The sequence below is a fragment of the Plodia interpunctella genome, chromosome 5 (assembly GCF_027563975.2).
Source record: "Plodia interpunctella isolate USDA-ARS_2022_Savannah chromosome 5, ilPloInte3.2, whole genome shotgun sequence".
Taxonomy (NCBI): domain Eukaryota; kingdom Metazoa; phylum Arthropoda; class Insecta; order Lepidoptera; family Pyralidae; genus Plodia; species Plodia interpunctella.
In genome coordinates, this window is record NC_071298.1 from 3,967,049 (window position 1) to 3,989,372 (window position 22,324).

General features: G+C 36.8%; 1 protein-coding gene across 2 annotated transcripts; it reads right to left on the reverse strand.

Moving 5' to 3' along the window:
• Positions 1-7,232: 7,232 nt before the first annotated feature.
• Positions 7,233-21,774, reverse strand: LOC128669770 (uncharacterized protein). 2 transcript variants are annotated; one of them, XM_053744866.2, is made up of 7 exons: positions 21,563-21,774; positions 21,212-21,487; positions 20,716-20,934; positions 20,150-20,309; positions 19,288-19,370; positions 18,915-19,122; positions 7,233-7,423 (listed from the first exon to the last, which is right to left on the reverse strand). In XM_053744866.2, the coding sequence occupies exons 1-6, from the start codon at positions 21,670-21,672 to the stop codon at positions 18,915-18,917; spliced, it is 1,056 nt and encodes a 351-aa protein (XP_053600841.1). In that variant the 5' UTR covers positions 21,673-21,774; the 3' UTR covers positions 7,233-7,423. The 2 variants fall into 2 exon arrangements, with proteins under 2 accessions (XP_053600841.1, XP_053600840.1); XM_053744865.1 differs by lacking the exon at positions 7,233-7,423 and having other exon boundaries at positions 18,289-19,122; positions 21,563-21,773.
• Positions 21,775-22,324: the final 550 nt, after the last annotated feature.

Sequence of the window (22,324 nt, forward strand, 5' to 3'; positions counted from 1 at the left end):
CAAAAGGTAGATGTGAGTAGATTTTTTCTAGCTATTTAAGTCCCACTGCTGGGCAAAAGCTTCCTCCTTGGTGCATACTCTTGTAATTTTTTTCCGAATCTTTTGAAGTCATCCGTCCATCTAAGACGAGATGGCCTTCATATTTTCCTGTATCCGTCGGTTGGAAACCATGAGATCAGTCTGTATGTCCATTTATCCGGATACATGATGATGATGATGTGAGTAGATATAGTTTGAAAATAGCTTCGTAGCAATAGCAATGCCTAGCAGAAAAAAATGTGAAGAAAATTCTGTGTTTTCCATATTGCGTGCTGCAGTGCCGGCGCCGGCCGCCGCTGGCGCGCATTCCTTGCAACCACAACTGGTGTTTACCACGCTGCCTCCACTCCGGTTGCTTTCCTGTATTTACACTGGGAATGTGGATACGGTTTTATACTAAGTTCCTATATTATAATGAAATTACCTAACAAGTTTTTTACAAATATGTTATTTTTGCCAAAAGCTTTCATTGTCATCAGAGAGATCTTGAGTCATTAACGCCTGACAAAAACCCATGTCTGTGTTGTAAACCGATGAGGGAGTTTATAAGTGATTGTAAATATTTATCTTCGGAATCAATATGTTAGTTCCTGTAACGGTTCCTGACAGTAATATACATAGAAAACTGATTAAAATGTATTGTATATGTAAGGTGAGTGCTGTGTTTTCTTATTTCAATTCATTACCATATTACTGAATGAGATTATTTTTACCATATTGAAATGTTAAACATGGAGGTCATACAGCAGCGGCAGTTTACGCTTATACTAATTAGGCATTTTATTTATGCAATATTTCAATTTGCGATATTAATAGATTCTTTGCAATTATTTCTGTGATTAATCTGTATCATATAGGTACAACATTTATTTTAAATACAGTTATAATGTGTTTAAATTCGAAAGTTAAAATTTCTTTCGAAGTCCATGTTTTGAAAAAAGAAGCCGGCCCTTGCCCTATCCTAACGTAGTCAAAGTCAATTTCATCAAATTTCTCCAATTTATTTCGCTGAATTCTCGGAGACATAAATAATTACTAACTTTTATACACAATTTAACTATTATACACAACATTAGATACATAAATGATTAAAATAAAAAATTTCATCAGACACATAAATAATTAAAAATTGATCGAATTTATTTCAACCATGGAATTAGTAGGCATGTACTCCGTACAATGATTTCAACAACTTCACCGTATTTTTTTTTCATATTTGGGATAGATATAAGTTATTTAAAATAAAAAGTAATTTATTTTGAAGATTAGTTGAGATACACGCTGTTATTCTGCTAATGGATACAGAAATAACGTCACCATAGTTTTATGCAACACAACAGAACGTCACACAGGAAGCCCTTACAACGAAGTAGCAAATAGATTGGTATAATTACCGTCACGCAGTGGATACGATTCCGAGCAAGGAGATCTGTCCCACGACTGTGACTGATGGGTTCACACGCACTCTCATTTAATTGCCTGCCTCGGTTCATGGAATGGGTAAGAACATGAAAAGCTTTAATGGATGCAAGTTGTTTTATCACCTATTTAACTGTTACTACAGGTGTAATCAACTTTTATTCACGATTAATTGTAAAAATGTTTACTGTAGGTACTTAGGTAAGTAATGCATTGATCTTATAAATCGTAATTTTTGATCTCATTTAGATATACTGGCAGATATTTTACCTAATTTATGAGGCAAATTGTTAATTTTACCGCCTAACGCATGTGTGTACTAATATTATGTCATTCTGAATAATCTTTGAATATTTGACGATAAATGGCTGAGGTTTATGGTTTGTGCTTGAAGCAAATTAAGAAAAAAAGTATTACAAAAAACTCAGCAGTGTACGTCGAAAGGAGGCGATTTGGACGGATGACGTGTCGAGTAGAGGCTTAAGTGCGATGTGCGTAGCCCATAGCGCCGTAACGATTCGCAAGTTATTCAAATGAGTATTTTTTACAGAATGCCCTTGACCGTGAATGCCGATACCTAGCCAATAACTCGTTCTGTCTTTGTGACCGAACTCCAAAATATCTTTGAAAGAATTGCAATCGAATTAAAAAGAGTGCGAATAACCAACAATACGAGTGCCACTCGAGAATTTCAGATTCTGTGTGATTTTACAACTTTTTTCTTTCGTCTCGAAATGAATCCAAAGTACATAACTAACTTCTGATTCTTACACAGGATTACCAAGAATTTTTTATTTTCATCTTGATTTTCCACATTAGCTACTAGTTAGACGTCGCGGGACCACAATCGGTCACAAATTTTATGTATGAATTCGGTACCTAACTGTGAATAGGTAAGTATAACATTTTTCATGTGCGTAATATTTGTCATCGGCATAATTCTTGGCTAACCAAAGACATTGATTACATAAAGTCCAATTCATTGGATACAAAGTCCACGCGCTAGTGGCAGAGAGTTCGCTCGCAGATTCTCAGAAACGGCAAGCTCATTACTTTGACGGACCACCAGGTTCCCTCCATTTACTAAAGTTGTTATGATGGCACGAATCTACAATTTTGTTAAACCAATGATGCAATGGCTTCACCATGTCTAACTATTTTCGACGTTTTCTGAATCAGGTCCTTAGCAAAGGCTCAATTCTAACATTTAAAGCTGGGCTTTACTTCCATCAACATTTAAGGCTAAAAAAATAAAATAATAATAATTAATACCTTGTAATTACTACAGGTTTATACGAATACATGTGTAGTATACAATAAATTATTTGAATAACGCATTTGTGCGCATACCATCAGGCTCCCATCAGCGTTCACAGGAACTTGCGCATGCGCTTTCGTACCTACCCCATCATTAGCACAAGCATGACATGACAGTAAATTCACAGCTCACGCTTTTAAGCCATATAAAACCTTACTGGCCAGTGTTTAGATGCGAATAGATAGATTTTTTAAATTTGTCGTATCTTGACTTGCAGTGGGCACCCCGCGTGACGCGACGTCACAGTCATCAACAGTCTGGGATAGGGTTATCATTATTACATTGTTGTAATTTAAAATATATTCATATCGCAAATATTACAGGTTATTATATATTATTGTATTCTTTATATTTATTGAGTGAGGAATTGGCTGGATTTACTGAACCTGCCTCCTATAAGAATTATTATGAATCTCTCTATTATCAATGGCACGTAACATTACCTATAGGTTTTATGCGTCAGGTGTGTAATGCGTCATGCTCCTTTCCTTGGTCGACCAGATCTTTTGTTTAGCAATAAACCCATATACTTGAGATGGTTTAGGAAAGAATAAGTTTTAAGGAACACATCAAAATGAAGCGTTGCCACAGCCTTCTCGTACCTACGCGTAATACTGTGAGTCGTTTTCAATCTGCCACTTCTGATCATGACAACCAAAGTAGGCTTTGAGAGCTCCCGCCACTAACAAGCCGCCAACACCTGGAAGGACAGGTAATGTCGTGTTTAATGCAAATCCGTGGATGGTGTAACCCTACTGGGCCGGGGGCCCGCTGGAAGTCAACGGAACCGTGGACAGGCGACACGCATTATGCCCCGCAAATTGTCACTGGCTACAACAACTATAGTTACGCAACGACGGAATTGTCGCTTACGTAAAACGTGGGGCGAATAACATTTCATGCAATTTGTCGAGAAAGCATAACGAGGGTTTGGACGGAAACCTACGCTGGCGATCGTGATTGTCAGCACTTACATGGCTCGATCGGACCGAACGGTAATTTTGGATGAAAAGTTCTTATGCTACATACGAACAAAGATTTTGAAAGCCATGTTGATGAAATTTGATGTGCGAAATTTGAACTTTTACTATAGTTAAGTACTTAAGTTTTCTCTAATCTGTAGTTAATCGTACCTAAAGAAATGTTAAAATTAAATTGATAATTATGTACAAAAACTGAAATTCGTGCAAAGCCGCGGGCAACAGCTAGTATTAAATAAATCACACAGAGCGAGTCAGGGAGAGTCAGGTCATAGTGAGATCTTTCAAATATTTAAGAAAACATCTAAAGTTTTGTATAGAATAATAGGATAATCATGTGATGTATTACAAAATGCGTGTTCTAGTTGATTATCCGAGCTGCAGATAACCCGACCAGGCAAGGATCTGGGCGAGTCCGCTCACCAATTAATCTACTCAATTGGGTATCTGGAGCAGACGGCGAAACCTATCGGCCTCCCACTGCTTCGTTAACCCGATTGAATTCCACTTACGGTCTGTATTGTCATTGCTCGATGCTGTAAATGCGTTAGGTATGATCGATACTATGCATCGTATATATCCTTATACACATTTCTCTGCCGCGTCTGTCTGTTCGTGATAAACTCAAAAACTACTGCACGGATTTCCATGCAGTTTTCACCAATAAATAGTGCGGTTCCCGAGGTAGATTTAGGTGTATAATTTATTATGTTTTTACCCGAGCGAAGCCAACACGAGCTAGATTTACATACTTCTTCCTGCGAAGGCACTATAAACCTTTGGAAATCCCTGTCTTCCATGAGTTTCTACAGTTTGCCTCCGTCCAGGTTTTGTATTACCCATCCTACTAATATTCTGGCTACGCGGCTAATATTCTGGCATTCCTTATGGATAAACAGGAGAGGCAGAATTAGTATTAGTACATACAGACTATAAATTTTCTCTCAAAAATCTCAAAGCCACATAGCAAACTTCGTTATAAACCCTAATATTAATTTGAACAAGCTAAGATTTGTGAAACAAATGCGTAAGTAATAACTCACCTGAACGAATTATAAAAGAAATAAACACAAGAAATGTGTACTAAAGTGATTCCGTGAAAGTATGTAAAAGGCGTAGGAGCTTTCTGATGAAAATGTGGTTACCGGAGCCTAAGTATGCGGTCGCCTGCAATCTGCAATGCAGACGGCTGTTTGTCCACGTTTGTCTCACCGGATCCGTCATCCGAGAAGAAATCGGACTGCCCCTGAGGATTATCCTCGTAACGTCTGAAGTCAGAGATAAGATTAGCATGAGTTTTTTGCCCACTCGAATGTACCATTTCATTAATTATATTTTATGTGAGCATTTTATTACCGCAAGGAAATAATTACAGTATGTACCTACACATTGTACATACTACAATTATTTCCTTGCTACATATTACATGCAGCCAACGTTCGGCGATCTTTTAGCCAACAGTGTATAGCCAGCGGTATCTACTAATCCCTCACCATTTTCTTCACGATCTGATGACAGATCCGGTTACGGATGCCCCGTGGACAAACAGGCTAAAATATTTTGCAGGAACAGGCCAATAAATAACATAGGTCAATTAGGAACATAAATTACAAAATATCATATAATTATCATAATTATTTCATAGAGTACGGATATAATGAGTATTTTATGCGCGGAAAAGTTGATGTTTTATGTAATCTCTAGTTTTCCTTATATTTATTTTATAATATAATAACAACTTAACAACCCCTCAATGTATTTAAGTACCCACCTTATAAAATTCAATCTAGAAATTAGTACCTACTGGTAGATATATAAGTACATACCTATTGTTATCTTCTACCTATACCGTGAAAGTTCGGTAAATGTCCGTCCGTAGATTTTTTTATTTATTTACTCAAAAAGCCTTATATCTATGTGTACAGCTTTGAATATCATAAACAAAAGAAAATAGTTAAAATAGTTCAATCGATACAAGGAAATATGAATGAAAAAAAATTTTGCCAAAAATTGTCTTATAAGCATAGATTCAACAGTGCAATAGTGTCACGATCACAGATCACAACATTCACAGCACAAGTATTGATCGTGACCGGTAGATTGCAAGGTGGAGAGTAGATAGCTGCGGCCCAAGCTTGGCTGCGCAGGCGCACACGGCCGCAAGTAATGACAGCACTGGCGCGCCCGCCATTAGCTCTCATTACCCCCCAGTCACGTACCGCGGGCAGAAATGGATTTGTCTTTGCAAAAATAATGATTGTAGATTGCAGACCGCCTTCAAAGAAAATTGGATTCGAATGCGCGTAAACAGGATTGAGCCCGCAGTACTGCCCTTGAAAATGCCATTGCACTCCATCTTCACAACTTTGAGTATCAGTTTTTAGGTCACAACTATGCGCCTGCGCTAGTAATTGCACTCTCATATCTCTAGGCAATTACGTTTATTATACGAGTCGAAGTCCTAGAGGCGCAAGATTCGTACTAATATCTATATCCATGCTAATATTATATAGAGAAAAAAATCTGAAGAGTGGTTTTCAAAGTTGTAATGGTCAACTTTAAATCTGGTACCTATAGGTTTCATCGCGATTATTGACGGACGCACGACGGATGCACGAAATAAACGCGGCCCAAGCCGCGGGCAAAATCTAGTGTACAAGATTTATGTTTAACGTTTATAAAATAACAGAAACATTTACGGTGGAATCTCTTGTTCGATTCTACGCCTACTTAACATTATACACTCGCTCAGTTTTTGCAGTCCAACAAAACGAGTTTCAAATATTCGAATCAATGCTTAAAACAATTAAACCTATGCTCTTTTCCTGTGCAAAGTTAACTGACCTCACCACTTTGTATGGGCGGACGAATATTACCAGTTTTCGAGCCATAAAGCTGATGTTATGTACTAGTACTATCTGCGGCCATAGAAGGATCGCGTGTTATTTGGCTAGTGGCTAGAGCTTACTTGTAAAGTTACATATTCGAGAAAAATTCTTACCAAAGTAAAGGCAAACAAAGACATTAAATAATTGTTGAACTATCTGCGACGTTCGCTAGTAGATTTACATAAATTTTCATATACATTGATCAGAAAATCTTCAAAATACATTTGAATTGTCGGTTAATGGTTATTTTAGGAATAAATGTAAATATCTTAGAGATAAGATAGTAAGAGTATGTAGTGTAGTAGGTACTAGTAACTACTTTGATTTGCTTATAGTACAAATTCTTTAATCACGATCATTAAATAGCTATTATCAAATAAGGAGGACTTTATTTGATAATAGCCCCGTCTCTGTCTGTTCCTAACGGGTTTTCATGAGAGTTTCACACCAAAATTGTTTGTCGGGGTAGGCCATTGCATGGAAGTTTTCGGTAAGAATATAATCTACATACGCACGTGAAGCCAAGCCATCGCCAAAACGCTAGTGTGGACATAAAATTAAAAATACATTTTTTCAAATAAGCATTTTATTTGGATAAAAATGACGAAACTAATGCACTGAAAAAAACTGCTGATAAAACGAATCAGATTCTGGGTAACCAAGCCATTGTTTTGATACTGAATCGAATCAGAGGTTGAACTGGATGGGAAACACAACACGCTGTCACAAATTATGGCACGTCCATAAACAAAGCTCGAGCAACACCATAGTACTTCCTTCTGAAAAAAAAAACATTGGTCAATTGAAATAATTCCACAACAATGTTATACTCTCTTTCTAAAATAACATTTGAACGCGATAAAATTTGATGAAATTTTGGCATTAACCTAACCTAAATAGCTACTATAAACAGGCGCGTGTGTATAGGTACATACGCATTTAGAAAATCCATGAATTTAGAACCAGATAGGATAATTACAGAGTCAGATTTACATATATATGTAATTTACTAAGTAGTACTCTTTATTACACTGTGTCTTAGCTTAGATATTAGATATCTACTTAAGTAATGGACTTACTTATCTCACAGCTTTATTTCTGTAACCTCGTTGTTTTTCATGTAGGTAAATGTGCTCTGGGTAGGTATGTTGTAACATCGTTGTAAGTAACCACATGATTCATGTTTTGATTGCGTAAAACAAAACACAGGTATTGCTAAGCACTCAATTTCGACTTCATTTTACTCACTAAAAACATACCTATGCAGAAATATTGACGAATCTCAAAATTTTGTAAGTACCTAGGTATCTACTGTACGAAAGAGAATTCAAAAGGATTTAGGCATAAAACCTATATGTATAAGCATATAATAAATCTTACATAAGTAATAATGCTTAAAATAATGTTTGTGTAATATCGTTTTATACCTACATACCCAATGATGATGATTTTAATGAAACATGGAATGGATACTAATATTTAAAATGTAAAAGAATATCTTTCTGTCTGGCCGCTTTCACAGCTCAACCGTTAAAGCAGGCAGTATTTGTTAAATAGGTACTATGAAACTGAGCTGATTTGGATGAATTTTGAAATAGCTCAAGAACCGAGGACGAGTCGAAGCTACCGTACCTACCTGCGGGCATCAGCGAGCGCGCTGATTCGACAGACAAACAGAAATATAAACTTTCACATTTATGATACTATAGTTGTTCGCCGCGAACTTAGACCTCTCGAACACAATATTTTTTTTTTTAATTGTGAAAATTTCAAAAACGACTTAACTAATTTTGTTGCCCCGCGAACTTAAAAACTTTACTGATAGATCCTACTACTTAATTTCAACAAAATCAGACCAACGGATCGAAAACTATCGCGTTACAAGCAAACATACATACATACAAAAAATGTATTTTTGCCCTAAATTGACTTGTAGACTTCTATCAATTAACTAATAAGGTCTACCATCAGAACCAGTCTTGCTATTTTTCCTTTAAAATACAATTCGTATATAGCGGTAGATATCTTAGTATCTACTTGCGAGGTAATCCTACTGTTCTAATTCATAATTGCATTTCACTTATTTAAAAAGGACATAAGTAGTCAAACTTATATGCAACTTTATTATATTTTCGATGCTGACCACTTAACGCGCGATGTGCCAAGAGACTCAGGCCAATAAGCACGCAATATACAACAATCAATGATGATTACGGCCCAATCACACGAGCTGCCCTCCAAGCACTCGAATACATAATACCATATAAACCGCAATGTATTGGGCATTGGCGGTTCAAATCATATTCCGTTGTTAAGTGAAATAATTTGCGATGAAAGGGATATTGAAGGAACAGAGACATTTTCATTTCGGTGGGTGTAATGTAAATTTATGTTCAACTAGATATTGTCCAGGGCTTCGCTCCCGTGGGAATTTTGAGATAAGACAGCCTATAGCAATCTTGGATAACGTATCTTTCTAATGGTGAAAGAATTTTTGAAATCGGTCCAGTAATTTCGGAGATTACACGCCTCAAACATACAACTCACAAACGCTCTTTGTAATAATAGTACAGATTGAAAATGTACAACTTAAAAAGTTAAATAACAACAGGTGGACTTAATGCGTGCCTTATGGCTTTTTTAAACTTCTTCACTCATAGGACCTTAGGTACCTTAGGACCAAACGGAAAATGGCAAAAAGGGTGGTGCTTTAAAATCAAAACAAAAGATAACGATAAATACAGTAAAATGCATGACACAAATACTAGGAATCGATAATAAAATTATTTCTGAAGTTTTCTTCCTAAATCTTTCTTTTTTATTGAGTATGTTATAAACAACACAGGCTAACACAGATGTAAGATGTAAATCTTGCTAAAAACTTTTATATAAGATAGCTAATTATTATGAAAATTACATTAAACAGTATTGTCCAAACGAAAATTTGAAATCTACGATCAGATTACTCCTACTTTCGTGGTCACAAATCTAGTGACAAATTGCATGCTGAAAATATTTAAACTAAAAAGTAGAAGATGTTTCAAAAATGTACCTATTTATACCTTTTAATAAGATAAAGCCTTATGAATTAATAAATTGCGAGACTCCATTCTGTACGATATTAACTTCCAACTATATTCTCAGTTTATACGATGATGCAGCGATGAGACGCATACAACCGGCTTTATAGTGTGGTAATGTACAATACGATGCACATTGTTGCAATGTTACCAATTACCATCACTTCATAAACAAAACCCGTCGCGCAGGGCTGTCACATACCTACCCGAATATCGGGTTTTGAGTAAAAATAAGTTTTATGTTTAAGTTTCTGAATTACTTCATATCCAAAAGCCTCTAATTTGCCTCTATAACTTCCAAATCTATAGGCAGGCACATTATCTTGTAAGTACTTATATTTTATAGCCAGAATACGTAAGAATAAATATTACGGATTTATCGTATTCTTATTTACTTTAAACATTCTCTTCAACTCCTTTTTTTGAAAGTAATCAAGTACAGAAGGTTAGACTTCGCAAGTCAATTCTCTCATTAAAGCAGAAGCTTAGCATCTGGGCGACATGAGACCACTAAGCTAGCAGACCGATTTTTTGGTCAACGTTCATCTAGTTTGTCTGCTTTCGTAGTTTCATTCAAACTAGTTCTATTCGAAAAATACGTTTTTCCAAATAACGTCCGTCTATATATACCTAGGTTAAGGCAGAAAAAAGCTCTTGGAACAAGATAAATTCCAATATAAACCGGACTCGGAAATCAGACCCTTGCCATGTAGGCCACTTAGATTATTAAATACTCCTAAACTAGTATTCTTGAATTAGACTACCTAGTAGGCTATTCTAAATTCTGTGGTAGCCAATGAGCGCCACGAAAAAAGATGACCCTGACGTATCTGTGGTTTGCTTGCGCCACAGGCTTGCGCAGTAGGAGATTTAAATTATAGGCCATTTTGTGATTGTGAAAATGATTTTATTTATTAACGTTCTAAATCTGGTTGAGAATAGATAATTAATAAAAATATACTTACTAAGAATACTATACTTCACTAGCATGTAAGATTTCATAAAATAGAAGGGAAAAAAAATACAATACAAAGAATGGTCTTTGTATTATATTTTTTTCCCTAATTTTAATCAATCGACGCATATGTAGTGCCAATTTGACTGGTTTGTAAGTACCTACTGGTTATAATACCTAATATACAGTGCGATGAAATACTTGTAGGTACCTATCTGCTTACTTTTCTTTCTTTCCAACTGCTCGAAATTCATTTAGATGACGGATTCATTTTATACGGGGATCTATACCACCCTAGCCATTCATGGCGATTACATCCTATATTACAAGGAGTCTAATAAATAATGTAATTATGAGTAAACTTTTGTAATTGTAATATATATTATCTAATTTGATACATAAAAGTGGGATTTGTCCGGGGTAAAATATCACAGGAAATCCAGACAAAATTAAAACTTCAAAATTCTGTGATTACCTACAGGAAGGCGATCATTATTTTAAACACATAAAAAAATCACACAAAAATTATGAACGGTCATTTACCACGGCTCGATGTAAATTTACAGTTAATAATCTTTGGCTTCAGATAGGACTTATTTTATAATAGCTGTGGATCAATAAAAACGTCAATCAAATTCTCATTAAGTCACAGAGGACAGCCCTGGGTAAGGCCAGTAGCGGGTGAGGCATCGACCTCGGCCATTTCACACATAAATCTTTGCAATACCGGTACAAAATAAAGAAGTGTAGATAGTTATATTCACACATTACTAGCGCCCTAGGACTTCCCTCACTTAGGAATTGCGATGAAAATACCCTCAGTGCTATTTGCAGTTTCTGTATGGTACTGATTAAGAGTTATGCCCGCCTTAGACAAAATTATGACGAGTAAGGAACTTCCAAACATTTTCAGTTAGCAGGGATTTATTTATTTAGTTTATGTGGTATGTTGTGTCGGTCAAGTTGAAATATATAGGATACTATATTGCTAGATAAGTGCTTGCGAAAATCCCCAGACTACGCGCTTTAGACTACATCATGCAGCTTAATTTTTTGCCTAATGCTTTATTCAGTTATACTGTTCAGATTTTAGGTACTTGTGAACAAACATCCACACTGATTCACCAGATATTATTTTAGGTATTCTATGCACACCATTACATAGTTGCTTTACAGATATACGTCAATCATGATATACGCAGGAGTGTATCGAATGGAATAGTAATAGAGAGAGTCTGCATTGCTCAAACAGCATATCAACATGCCAAATTTCATGGGAATTTGTCCCCTATTTCCAACAAGAAGAGAAAATTATTTGTAATACTGTTGTGCTGGCCCAAGTCCCAAAGTCTTTATTCATTTATGTCTCCTACCCTTGGGTGCGCATAACCTAGTTATATGTATAGGTAGTGAAGTTCTACTTCCACGCTCTCCTTACTTTGCCGCTGTGCCGGTGAGCTGTGTTCGGTAACAAATTACAACGTACAAGTCGAGGGGCCGTTATTACAACTAATTGGCGACAATCACCCGCTACTGCTTTGTCAGAACATTCTCGACTCACTATGTTTTTGGTACCGGTCAAAGTTAGATATCCAACTGATCGTACTTACATAATAATACTTACCCATATAAAATTCCCCTTGCATTCGATTTCGCCAATATGTTTGCAAAGTAATTTACTTATGATAGTTCCGTGGCTGCTAAATATTCGGGTTCCTTAGGTACGTGTCTGTGAAACTTCATACTGCGATTTTTGTACGATTATTATACAGAGCACTTTATTCCGATATTTTCATAGTACAATGCATCAATGCTTTGTTCTAACGATGCTTTGCCAACGCGGTGTTGTTACTTCGATGAATCTTAGTAAATACTACAAACCTCACAGCGCTGCTTCAGTAGTCCGGTGATTTACTAGTTCTATAGTATGTTGGTTCTATTTTTTAAATTTTAAATTTCGAAACCTCTGTTTCTAAAAACCTGACAGCGTATGATCTAAAAAACTATACAATCAATCCTTCGCGTATTATTGCGCAACAATATTGAAATAAAAGCCCGACTACTTACACGCAGGATTTTCATGAAAACCTGCTGATATCGATAATTCAATCAAGTCATCTTTTTCGTAAATTCTTGTATAGCCAATTAGACACCAGTCGCTGACCTTGCTGTGATTAATTGCAGTATTCTGACTAGTCATAGGACATCAAATATCAATTCGCACCGTGGTTACTGGTTAGCAACAGTCGCGTTCCATTGAAATAACAAAATAGATATGGTATTAAACACGCACAAAAGGTGGTGTAACCCCTCTGTTGCCGTGCAAATGAGCGAGCGCATTACCTTAAAAGAGAAACAAAGAAACTAACGTTAGGTCGGTTGGCGCGACCCTCGCGGTTCACACGCCCTCCAACGCGGAAGTTTACACGAGAAAAATGGCGGCATATGCGCACACAATACCTTACCACCATGGGAAGACAACAGCAGTTATTCACTGATTTAGCAATGCACTTTAAATTACCCGTGCGCAGCTACAGATTCCTTATCGCCGCACGCGCACCCTACGAGATAAGCGAAAAAGAAATATCAGGACACTATGTTACCTTTATTATATTTCACAAAGAACTTGGTTCAACTCACGAATGCTTTCCATCAGATAGCATTCAGATAATGATCTGGTAACATCAGGACGACAGAACAGGGCATACATTCATATGAACGGAGCCACGTATCAAGGTAGCTACAGAAATTAAAATAATGATAGATGGGCTACTTTATAGCTTTTAGCATTAAGTCCGCCCTTGTACTAATTTGTTTAAACTTATATCGATGAATATTATGTGCTACATGGTGCTTCAGTAGATTATTTCAAAATGCTGGTTAGTAGATTCTGACTTTTCTCAAGTAGTATTTCCAAAACAACCATAGATCAAACTACCAAAATTCATTGCATCTTAGTAACTATTGCCGGCCGGTACAGTTGCCTACACAATTCCTTCATTCTATGTCCAAGCACGCTGCTTATTTGTGGCTCCCAGTAGTGGTTCTTTCAATATTGAAAGAACGTGGTCTTAATTGCAGGTACCTATGCAAAAGGGTGATCTAAATTTCTTCTGTGTACGGTAAGTAGGAGAATGAATATTGGAATAATCGCTCTTCTATATTCTCACTATTCTACACACACACACACTCGAGCATTAGAACGAATATACATTCGTTCTAATGCTCGAGTTATTTTCATACATACGTATGACAATAAACCTTTTTATTCAGCCCACAAATGTAAATCGACTAGATTTGTGAACATGTAAATATTTTGAGGAAAATCTGGAATTGAAAAATTTTAAAGGTCAAATGTGTTTACTGAGAAATGATATCATGTTTTATGAAAACACCGAAAAGGGGTCAAGCGCGCAGATTTTCCTGTGTTGTACGATAGTTTTTGGAACCACAGTCATATTTTAGGGGATTTGGGTAAACATTTTTTAGATTTGATTTAGAAGCGATTTCTCAATTAAAATGAAAGTTACGAAAACATGGATAAAGTATTTATAATGCATTAAATTCCTTATTTAATAATTATTGTGTACGGAAAAGTTAAAACTAGACTTAGACATAACTTTAAATTAAACATTAGGCATTAGTGAAATGCAACCTGCACTAATGTCTAATATAATTGGGGTTTAAAAGGTATTTAATATATGGTTTTATGAAAAAAAAAGTTCCTCAATTGAATAAATCAAAACGACGAAAGACGTAAAGCAACACACATTAAAATCTTACAATAATAACCATAAAGAAGCGAAAGTAAAGCGCCTCATTACAATTAATGTAAATGCAGGAATGAATGTTCTTCACGCTTCTAGATTCTATCACGTCGTAACAGCGTCATCATCTGTTTTATTACACAAATAAAATTCAAAAGTTAAACGCTAATTAATTATTTTTTAAATAAAAACGCATAAGACCAGGCACCAGAAAATGTGTACAACGTAACATGTTAGTAATTTGTTAGAGCCAGTGATCAACACTCAACGAGTTAAAATATTGAAGTTACCTGGCCATCCTAATTTGATGAAGTTATTTGTGCTCATAAAATGCCTCATAATAATGACGTGAGAGAACAGCTCCACAGTCGGTTATTATATTGGGAAACGATAGCTTTAAATAGTTTAGTATAACCAGCTGAGTAAAAATTAGTAGATGGAATAGAATTAGAAGAGAATAAAGATGAAGTAAAGGAACTTTTTGTGTTAAAATTCGAATAATTAAGAATTAAAATTCCTTAAAAGACTGAGGAATTTACAAGACAATTGCAATTTATGGATAAATAATTTAAAAGGATGAAGACGATAAAATAGAGCTACTTTAAAAATATATGAATTTAAAATGTGTGGTGCCGTCAAGCCTCTAGGAGCCAAACATGATTCTAAACTGAATCCTATTTTATGATTCCACTTTCGTTGTTCGGAGAATCGAAGCAACCAAAGGCGTACCTACGTAATTATTTTTTTGTATAGACCTTTTCTTTCTACCTGGGTACCTGCCCCAGTAAACTCACTACCCGGAACACTATTAAGTAGATTCACGAGGCATAAAAAACGCGAAGAAATAATACAGCGTTGTCTTGATGGACGTAGAGTAATTTACGAAAGGCTTTTGTCGAATGGCTTCGGGCCAGTGGTCCTACCTGAAGGTTGCCTCAGTAAGATTTTACTACGAACTGGAGCATTTAAATTCTTGATGTTGGCGGCTTAAGTCCGGTGTTTTGAAATGAATTAGCATAAATAATTCTTTGTTTGAAACTTAGTTTTTGGTCTTCTTTCTTATACTCCTACATGTATACGGTCATTGTTGCCAGTCATTTCTATTTAATTATTAAGGTTAACTTATTGACTGTCGACTCGGCTACATTTGTGAGACCATATTTGTAATGTCACTAATGAAACTCACGGTAATTTTTGGTTGTTCGTATAGAGACTAGCTAGAAAGCTAGTGCATTTTCAGGTTTTTAACAAATTCAAATGGAATCTAGTGCTAAAGTTAAAATTTAGCGGCACGAATAATAATGATTTGGTAACCTCCTTTTAAACCCACAGAAAGACGCTGAACTTAAATCCAAGATTTCTGTCATGAAAAATAGCTTATAGCATAGCATGCACGCCAAGCATAGCATTAAATTATTACAATATTTCTTTTTGTCCTCTTGACGTTCCTGGTTTCCAATATATTTAGTCTTTTAATTTCATATCTTGCATAAAGCATCATAAACATTTAGATTTGCAGACCACAATTTTTTACATTAGTTTTGTAGGTAATCATGACGTGTTAGGTAGACATTTTAGTAATTTTTATATACTACTCAGTAAGCAAACAGACATGTGGCCCACCTTAAGGGAAGACCAGGGGTGTTACACGCCCTTTTTAGGGTTCCAAAGACCTACATACAAGAAACCCTCATAGTTTCGCCATGTCCATCTGTCTTTCCGTCCGGCTCAAGAACTGTTAGTACTAGAATGATGTATTTGGTAAACTTATTTTTAGGGTACCTCCCCTATACGTGAGTGGGAATATTTTTTTTTAATCTTTTCTATAGTGAGGATGATGTTGGATAGGCTTTAAAAAATATTAAAGGTGGTTATTAACGAAATGGTTAACGTTAAAACGTTACGGCATTAGTACAATATAACAAAATAAGAAGGAAAACTAAGTAAGTTTATGAATAATAATAGTCGACCAACTGTATTCTACTATAAACGTTCGAACAACTACATGGAAAATACTACTTCTTATTATTCATAATTTATGAAAATTCTAATTGAAATATTGTAGTAAACTACGGAACTCTAAACAATACGTGGCCCGACGTGCACTTGGCCCGTTATTGAAGTATTACAGTCTCTAGTAGTTGTAAGGCACACCGGCTTTTATCCATTGCTAGTTTCTGTTAAATTACCATGCATTGACCTCTATGCGGAGGCAATAGCGGCCAATTTGCAATAATTTTGGGTAACTTCATGTGTTATTGACTGTACTGTGATATAACATACTTCAGTCACAGGGCAGCAACCACAAACAATGGCTTGTTAGTCACTGTACACTAATTCATGCCGGGAAACTACACCGGAAAATAATTCATGCTTTTTGTATTACAGGAAAACAACTGTTTTCTGGATTATGCAAAAATTGTATTGTGTCCTGTAAATTATCCATGTAATTTCGATGGTGATTATTATAATAGCAAAGGTCAGACAGATCAGTATTGACAGTTTATATTGTATCAGAGCTAACACTACCGTTATAATCTTGGTATTATTAGCTATTTTCATTATTTCATGTTTCAGATTTTAATAATATTCTTAATGTGAAAGTATTTTTTGTTGCATCAATACTTTAGTAGCCAACTGCATTCTGAAATTCACTCTGAAATATAATCGCAAATTACGCCATGCAACCGTTTGATAAAACAAAAGAGTACATTACGCAAGTGTTACAGCCGTGGCTAGGTAACGAGCGACAAAGTTTGTAATTAACAGTGTGATGCAAAAACATCAGTATAACTTGACGATATACATCAGAGCAAAGACGGGGGAAAGGTTGTCGGCCCCGGCCCGTGACGTCACCGCACTGACCACTAGCTAGGGACCGCCACAATGGCCTTTCTCAGAAGGAGCAGATGCGCCTGCGCCGCTATCTGCTCCTTGCCCCCCGCCCCGCGCAGACACCCCGCACCTTAATATTTGGGAATGCGTCCATAATCTAACCGACTAAAACGCTCTCGCGACTCGAAACCGTGATTCGTCATCTAAAAAACATCAATTTACCTACTGAAATGAAAAACTACAGCAAAAAACTCACTCTGAATAAGCAATAGTTAACCAGCGCGAAGTGTATCTAAATGACATTTTTTGGTTTGCGCCGCGCAGGTAGTCGCCCGCAGGTACCTGCGAACGTATCATTACCGACGTAATGACACCTGGTAATCACCGGGCCGAACCGCCGCCCCGCATCCGCCGCTGTCCCACGCCGCCGACGAACCACGCAACTTCCATGGATGAGTGTGGATCTAGTCATGATGTGGAAAAACATGCACTAAACCTCCACTCATCGAAAGAAATTGACCTCTCGCTCCGGTGCCGCCTCGCTAGCACTGCACGCACTTATAGTTCGCGATGTCGCGTCATACCACCGAACCGTTCACGAACACGTTGCCGTGTTTTTTAAACAATCAGCTTAGATGCGGGCGCGCAGAGCGACGACGCGCGCTCTCTGCCCGCTCACTACGAAATAAACGGTCGAGATTTGAAATCAGGGAAAGACGCTGCGCGTGCGGCGGCGGCGGGCGGAGGGGAGGGCGGCGCGGCCAATGGCAGCGCTGCGCGCGCAAACCGTGACGTGGAGGGGAGCGCGCGCTCACGCTCCGGCCAAGATATTATCTTTTCTATAAGAACGTTATTTTCTTTCGTTCCTACTCGCCCGTCCGTTCAACCGACAGCGGAAGTGAAATGAACGCGCGCGTAAACTGCAGACATGGCGTTGCTACTCTACTCTATACCTACTTCAATATATAGTACACAAAATATGGAAATGAGATACAAAACACACTGAGTACATTTTATGAGTTTAATGATAAGAAAATAATTTTGTTACCGCATGAAAAATATCTTCTCAGCAGTTCTTCGGCATTTCTTCTCAGCAGTGGTCGTTCCGAAATGCCAGTAGTTTGTAGCTTGTGAGAAATAACTATAAATATTGACGAGAAAGCCACTAGAGATTAAAGCACAACATTTTAATTACACACTTAATTGTAATCATATTACAAATATCAACATTGGTCAACACATCAGGCACTTGTATATCAATAATAATAGTGGGTTATTGTACCCAAAGAAAGAAAGGCAACGAAGATTGAAGACGGACGGTGAAGTTATTACCGACCGACTGTGAAATTCCATTGAACTGCGAAATGTAACAGAAAATTTATCTTTCTTGTCTAATCGCTCGGCACAACTTAACGAAATGGTAATGCACTTGTTTAATTTTAGGAATAAATTACCTACTAGAAAGAAAAACATATGTACGTCGAAACCGCAAGTATAATTTATATATAGCCGGCATTATTATTATTACACGAACATGGACATATCCTTTATACGTGAAGCATACAAAATTGGATCAAGAGATTCGACAGGTGTATAAAAAAAATCACCCTAAAATGAAACTGGTCGAGCATACTCAGGGGTTGTTGTTAGCCATAATGATAGTACATCCCAGGTCCGTGAGCTGCATGAACTCAGCGCCGCCATCTAGTAGCCTGTGGGCGCACACTGCCAGCTTCTCACTGATCGCACACTTCTGTGAGTTGGTTAGGTGACCCGCCGTGATCACGGTCGCGCTCAGCTGCTCGAGAAGTTGCGAAGCGGAATATGCCTCCATAAGGAAACTGTAATGAATGGAATGTTTACAATTACATAAACGTGGAGGCAATGAATGGACTATGGGATATGAACAGTGGCGTTACCAAAGCTGGAGGAGGCATAGCGTAAGTTGAGTTTTTTTTACACATATCAGACAAAAATATAATTTAATAAAAATTACTAATACTTACTTTTCCACAAACTTCTCAAGTTCACTGTAGTTGTTGACACTGAGATACTCATTCACCAACATCTCAGGTACCAAGCCAGTCACCTACAAAAAACAACTATTATAAAATTAAAATATTAAACTATCATTCTCCACTTTTTCTCTCATCCTCGAGCGATCCTGGTTACATTCAGGGCATCTGACATCAAATCTTATTGGGAACTTAATTATTGCCTACCATCAGTTAATAGCCATAAAGTGACCATACCAGTATTGCTTAGCTTAAAAGTTTTGAAACAAAATGTATATAACTAGCAGCCCGACCCAGCTTCGCTCGGGTAAAACCATAATAAAACTTTCACAGAAATCACCCTATAGCTATTCAGATTTAATTCTAAATAATTGAATTTCACGATACAAACCATCAACAGTAACAACGTGAATTCAATGGTGTTTACTGTGGATCTGTCCACTCAGTCTACTCATATCTTTAGTTGAAGAAATTTTGAAAGGGATTATTCGTAATTTCTTTTCACCCTCATTTAACTACACTAAAGGTAAAATTTTAAAAAATCCTGAAACAGGGATTTCATTATTTTTGTTGCATAGAATTTGTGCCAAGTTTCAAGTAGATCAGTTAAGGTTTTAGTTTTTTTTTAATCTGAACACTACATAACAACCTAAAGCTACTGCCCAAATTTCGCGTTTATAGTTTCTATGGGTTAGGCTGGGCGTTGATTAGTAAAAAATGCTTGTTCTTTTATATATATAGATATAATAATATAATATATATATATATAGATATAATAATATAATATATATAGATATAATAATATAATATATATATAGATATAATAATATAATATATATATGATACAACATACCTCAATAAGGCCTTCCTCAGTGATTTTGCCCAGTAATCTCTGGCAGCATTGCAGTGCAGTAAGAGCCCGACGTAAGTCTCCTTCACATGTGTCCACAGCTTTATGCAGCACATCACCATCCCCGACGTCTACACCTTCTGCTTCACAGATCTCACGCAATCTGTGTGCAAACACTTACAGATTGAAGATGATATTACACTAAGATATATGTTGTACAGCCAAAACTGAAGCAAAGTAGAAATTTCAAAGCCTAATGTGTCAATTTGAAATTGTCATAATGAAGTTTGTTGCGCTTGCAATGTTGCGCTCTGAAAGAAGGCAGTAGGCTTATTTTCAAATATTTTATAGTATAGTAAGTACTTCGTCAGAGTACCTATTAATTCCATGATTTGATATCAATATGTGAAGTAGGTATATATCATCCTAAGTAGAATAAAAAAATTTGAATTTTAATTCAATATCATAAATATAGATTTTGGATACAAACAGTCAAACTGTGTTAATAAATAAGCCAATGTTAGAAAAGCCATCTTCAGCAACACTTACAATTAAGAAAAAGTTCATACCTCTTGATAACATTATCTCTGGCCAATGGTTTAAATCTGAATTTGGAACATCTGCTGGTAATAGGGGGGATGATCCTCGAAACATAATTACAAATTAGACAAAAGCGTGTGGTCCTTGTCTCGCGTTCCATTGTGCGGCGTAGGGCAGCCTGGGCAGAGTTAGTCATAGAATCTGCCTCATCCAAGATAACAAGTTTATAAGGAGGACATGGCCGACCACTGAAAAAGGATGCAGATTTAAGATACATTAACACACAAAGTTGACCATTGTTTTATACAAATTATAATAATCTATACTCTTTTTTTTAGGAAACAATTACTTTGGTAAGGCAGGTTAGAAGATTGATGCAAATTGTACTGCACAAACATCAATAAATGAATGATGTAGTTAACAACTAACAATAAAAAATAAAAGTATGTACACCAAATAAATTATACAAGTCTGGGATATTTTTTAAAAAGTAACAAAATAAAACAAATTAGGCTATTTACTCACTCAGGCCTGGTACTGCTAACAGTCATTTGTGCAAAAGTTTTAACTTTGTCTCTAACAACTTGGATTCCTCGTTCATCTGAAGCATTGAGTTCTAGCACTCTATCTCTCGTAATATCACCGAAAAGCTGCCGTGCCGCCGCAAGGATAGCACTTGTTTTTCCCGTGCCAGGAGGCCCGTAAAACAAAAGATGGGGCAAATCACCCCCAGATAAACACTCCCTTAGTACTTGCACCACCTCTCCTTGATCTACGATATCGTCTATGGTCTTCGGCCGACTATAAACAAATAAAATAATAAAAAAACATGTTAAAATCAAAAGGTAAAGGTCAGACTAGATAGTAGGTACCTACTATTTTTCAACCCATGGAGCAGGTGGCTTCTTTCTAGTAGTAGTCTTGATACCAGAGGACGATGGCTTGTCTGCAGCAGATATTTTACCCGTTTTAAGGAATGCTTGCATTTTATTTTACTAAAACAACAAATAGGTACCTACTAACAGTTTCGGCTTTGGGAATTTGAACCGCGAAAATTTCTTACACAGTATGTAAATGTCACAAAACCAGAAATCGCAAAATATCACTTTATGACATTGACACACTTCTTCACTTGTCACATCACATCCCAAAAGGCATAGAACTTCTCTCAATAAACATTTTGGCTGGCAAAGTATCAGTACCATGGATTTAGTACGTACCATGAGCTGGACTAAGTTTGGCGAACTTTGCCGCGATAGTATGGGGAAGCATATGAAATAGAAAAACAAAGGCATGCGAGTGATAAAGATTTAAAAAAGATTGTAGCGGGAGCCAGGTGATTATGCTCGACCGCCACAAAGGGAAAATCTTCCCGCTAGGCTTGGTGTAGCGCCTGGGGAATCGCACGGCTCCGACGGTGTCATATCGGAGGTTGTATATGCTTCCCATCGTAAACGCAGTCTGCGCGTTCTAGGCTTGTTAGGTTCTGGTAGTGAGTCGACCGTATTGCCATCTGTCTGTAGAGTCGTGGATCACTTGTGTGGCTTGTTATTCGTTGCGTTTGGTCGGCGTTTTACATCTGCGGCGTTGTGCATGGGGCGTGGTAGATGTCGCCACAAAATCACAGACATAAGACAT

Excerpts from the sequence above, each read along its gene's own strand:
- LOC128669770 (XM_053744866.2), bottom strand. The coding sequence starts at position 21,672 with ATGCAAGCATTCCTTAAAACGGGTAAAATATCTGCTGCAGACAAGCCA. Across the intron at positions 20,310-20,715 it reads AGAGATAATGTTATCAAGAG|ATTGCGTGAGATCTGTGAAG; the intron begins GTATGAACTTTT and ends GTTTGCACACAG. Across the intron at positions 19,371-20,149 it reads CTGAGGAAGGCCTTATTGAG|GTGACTGGCTTGGTACCTGA; the intron begins GTATGTTGTATC and ends TGTTTTTTGTAG.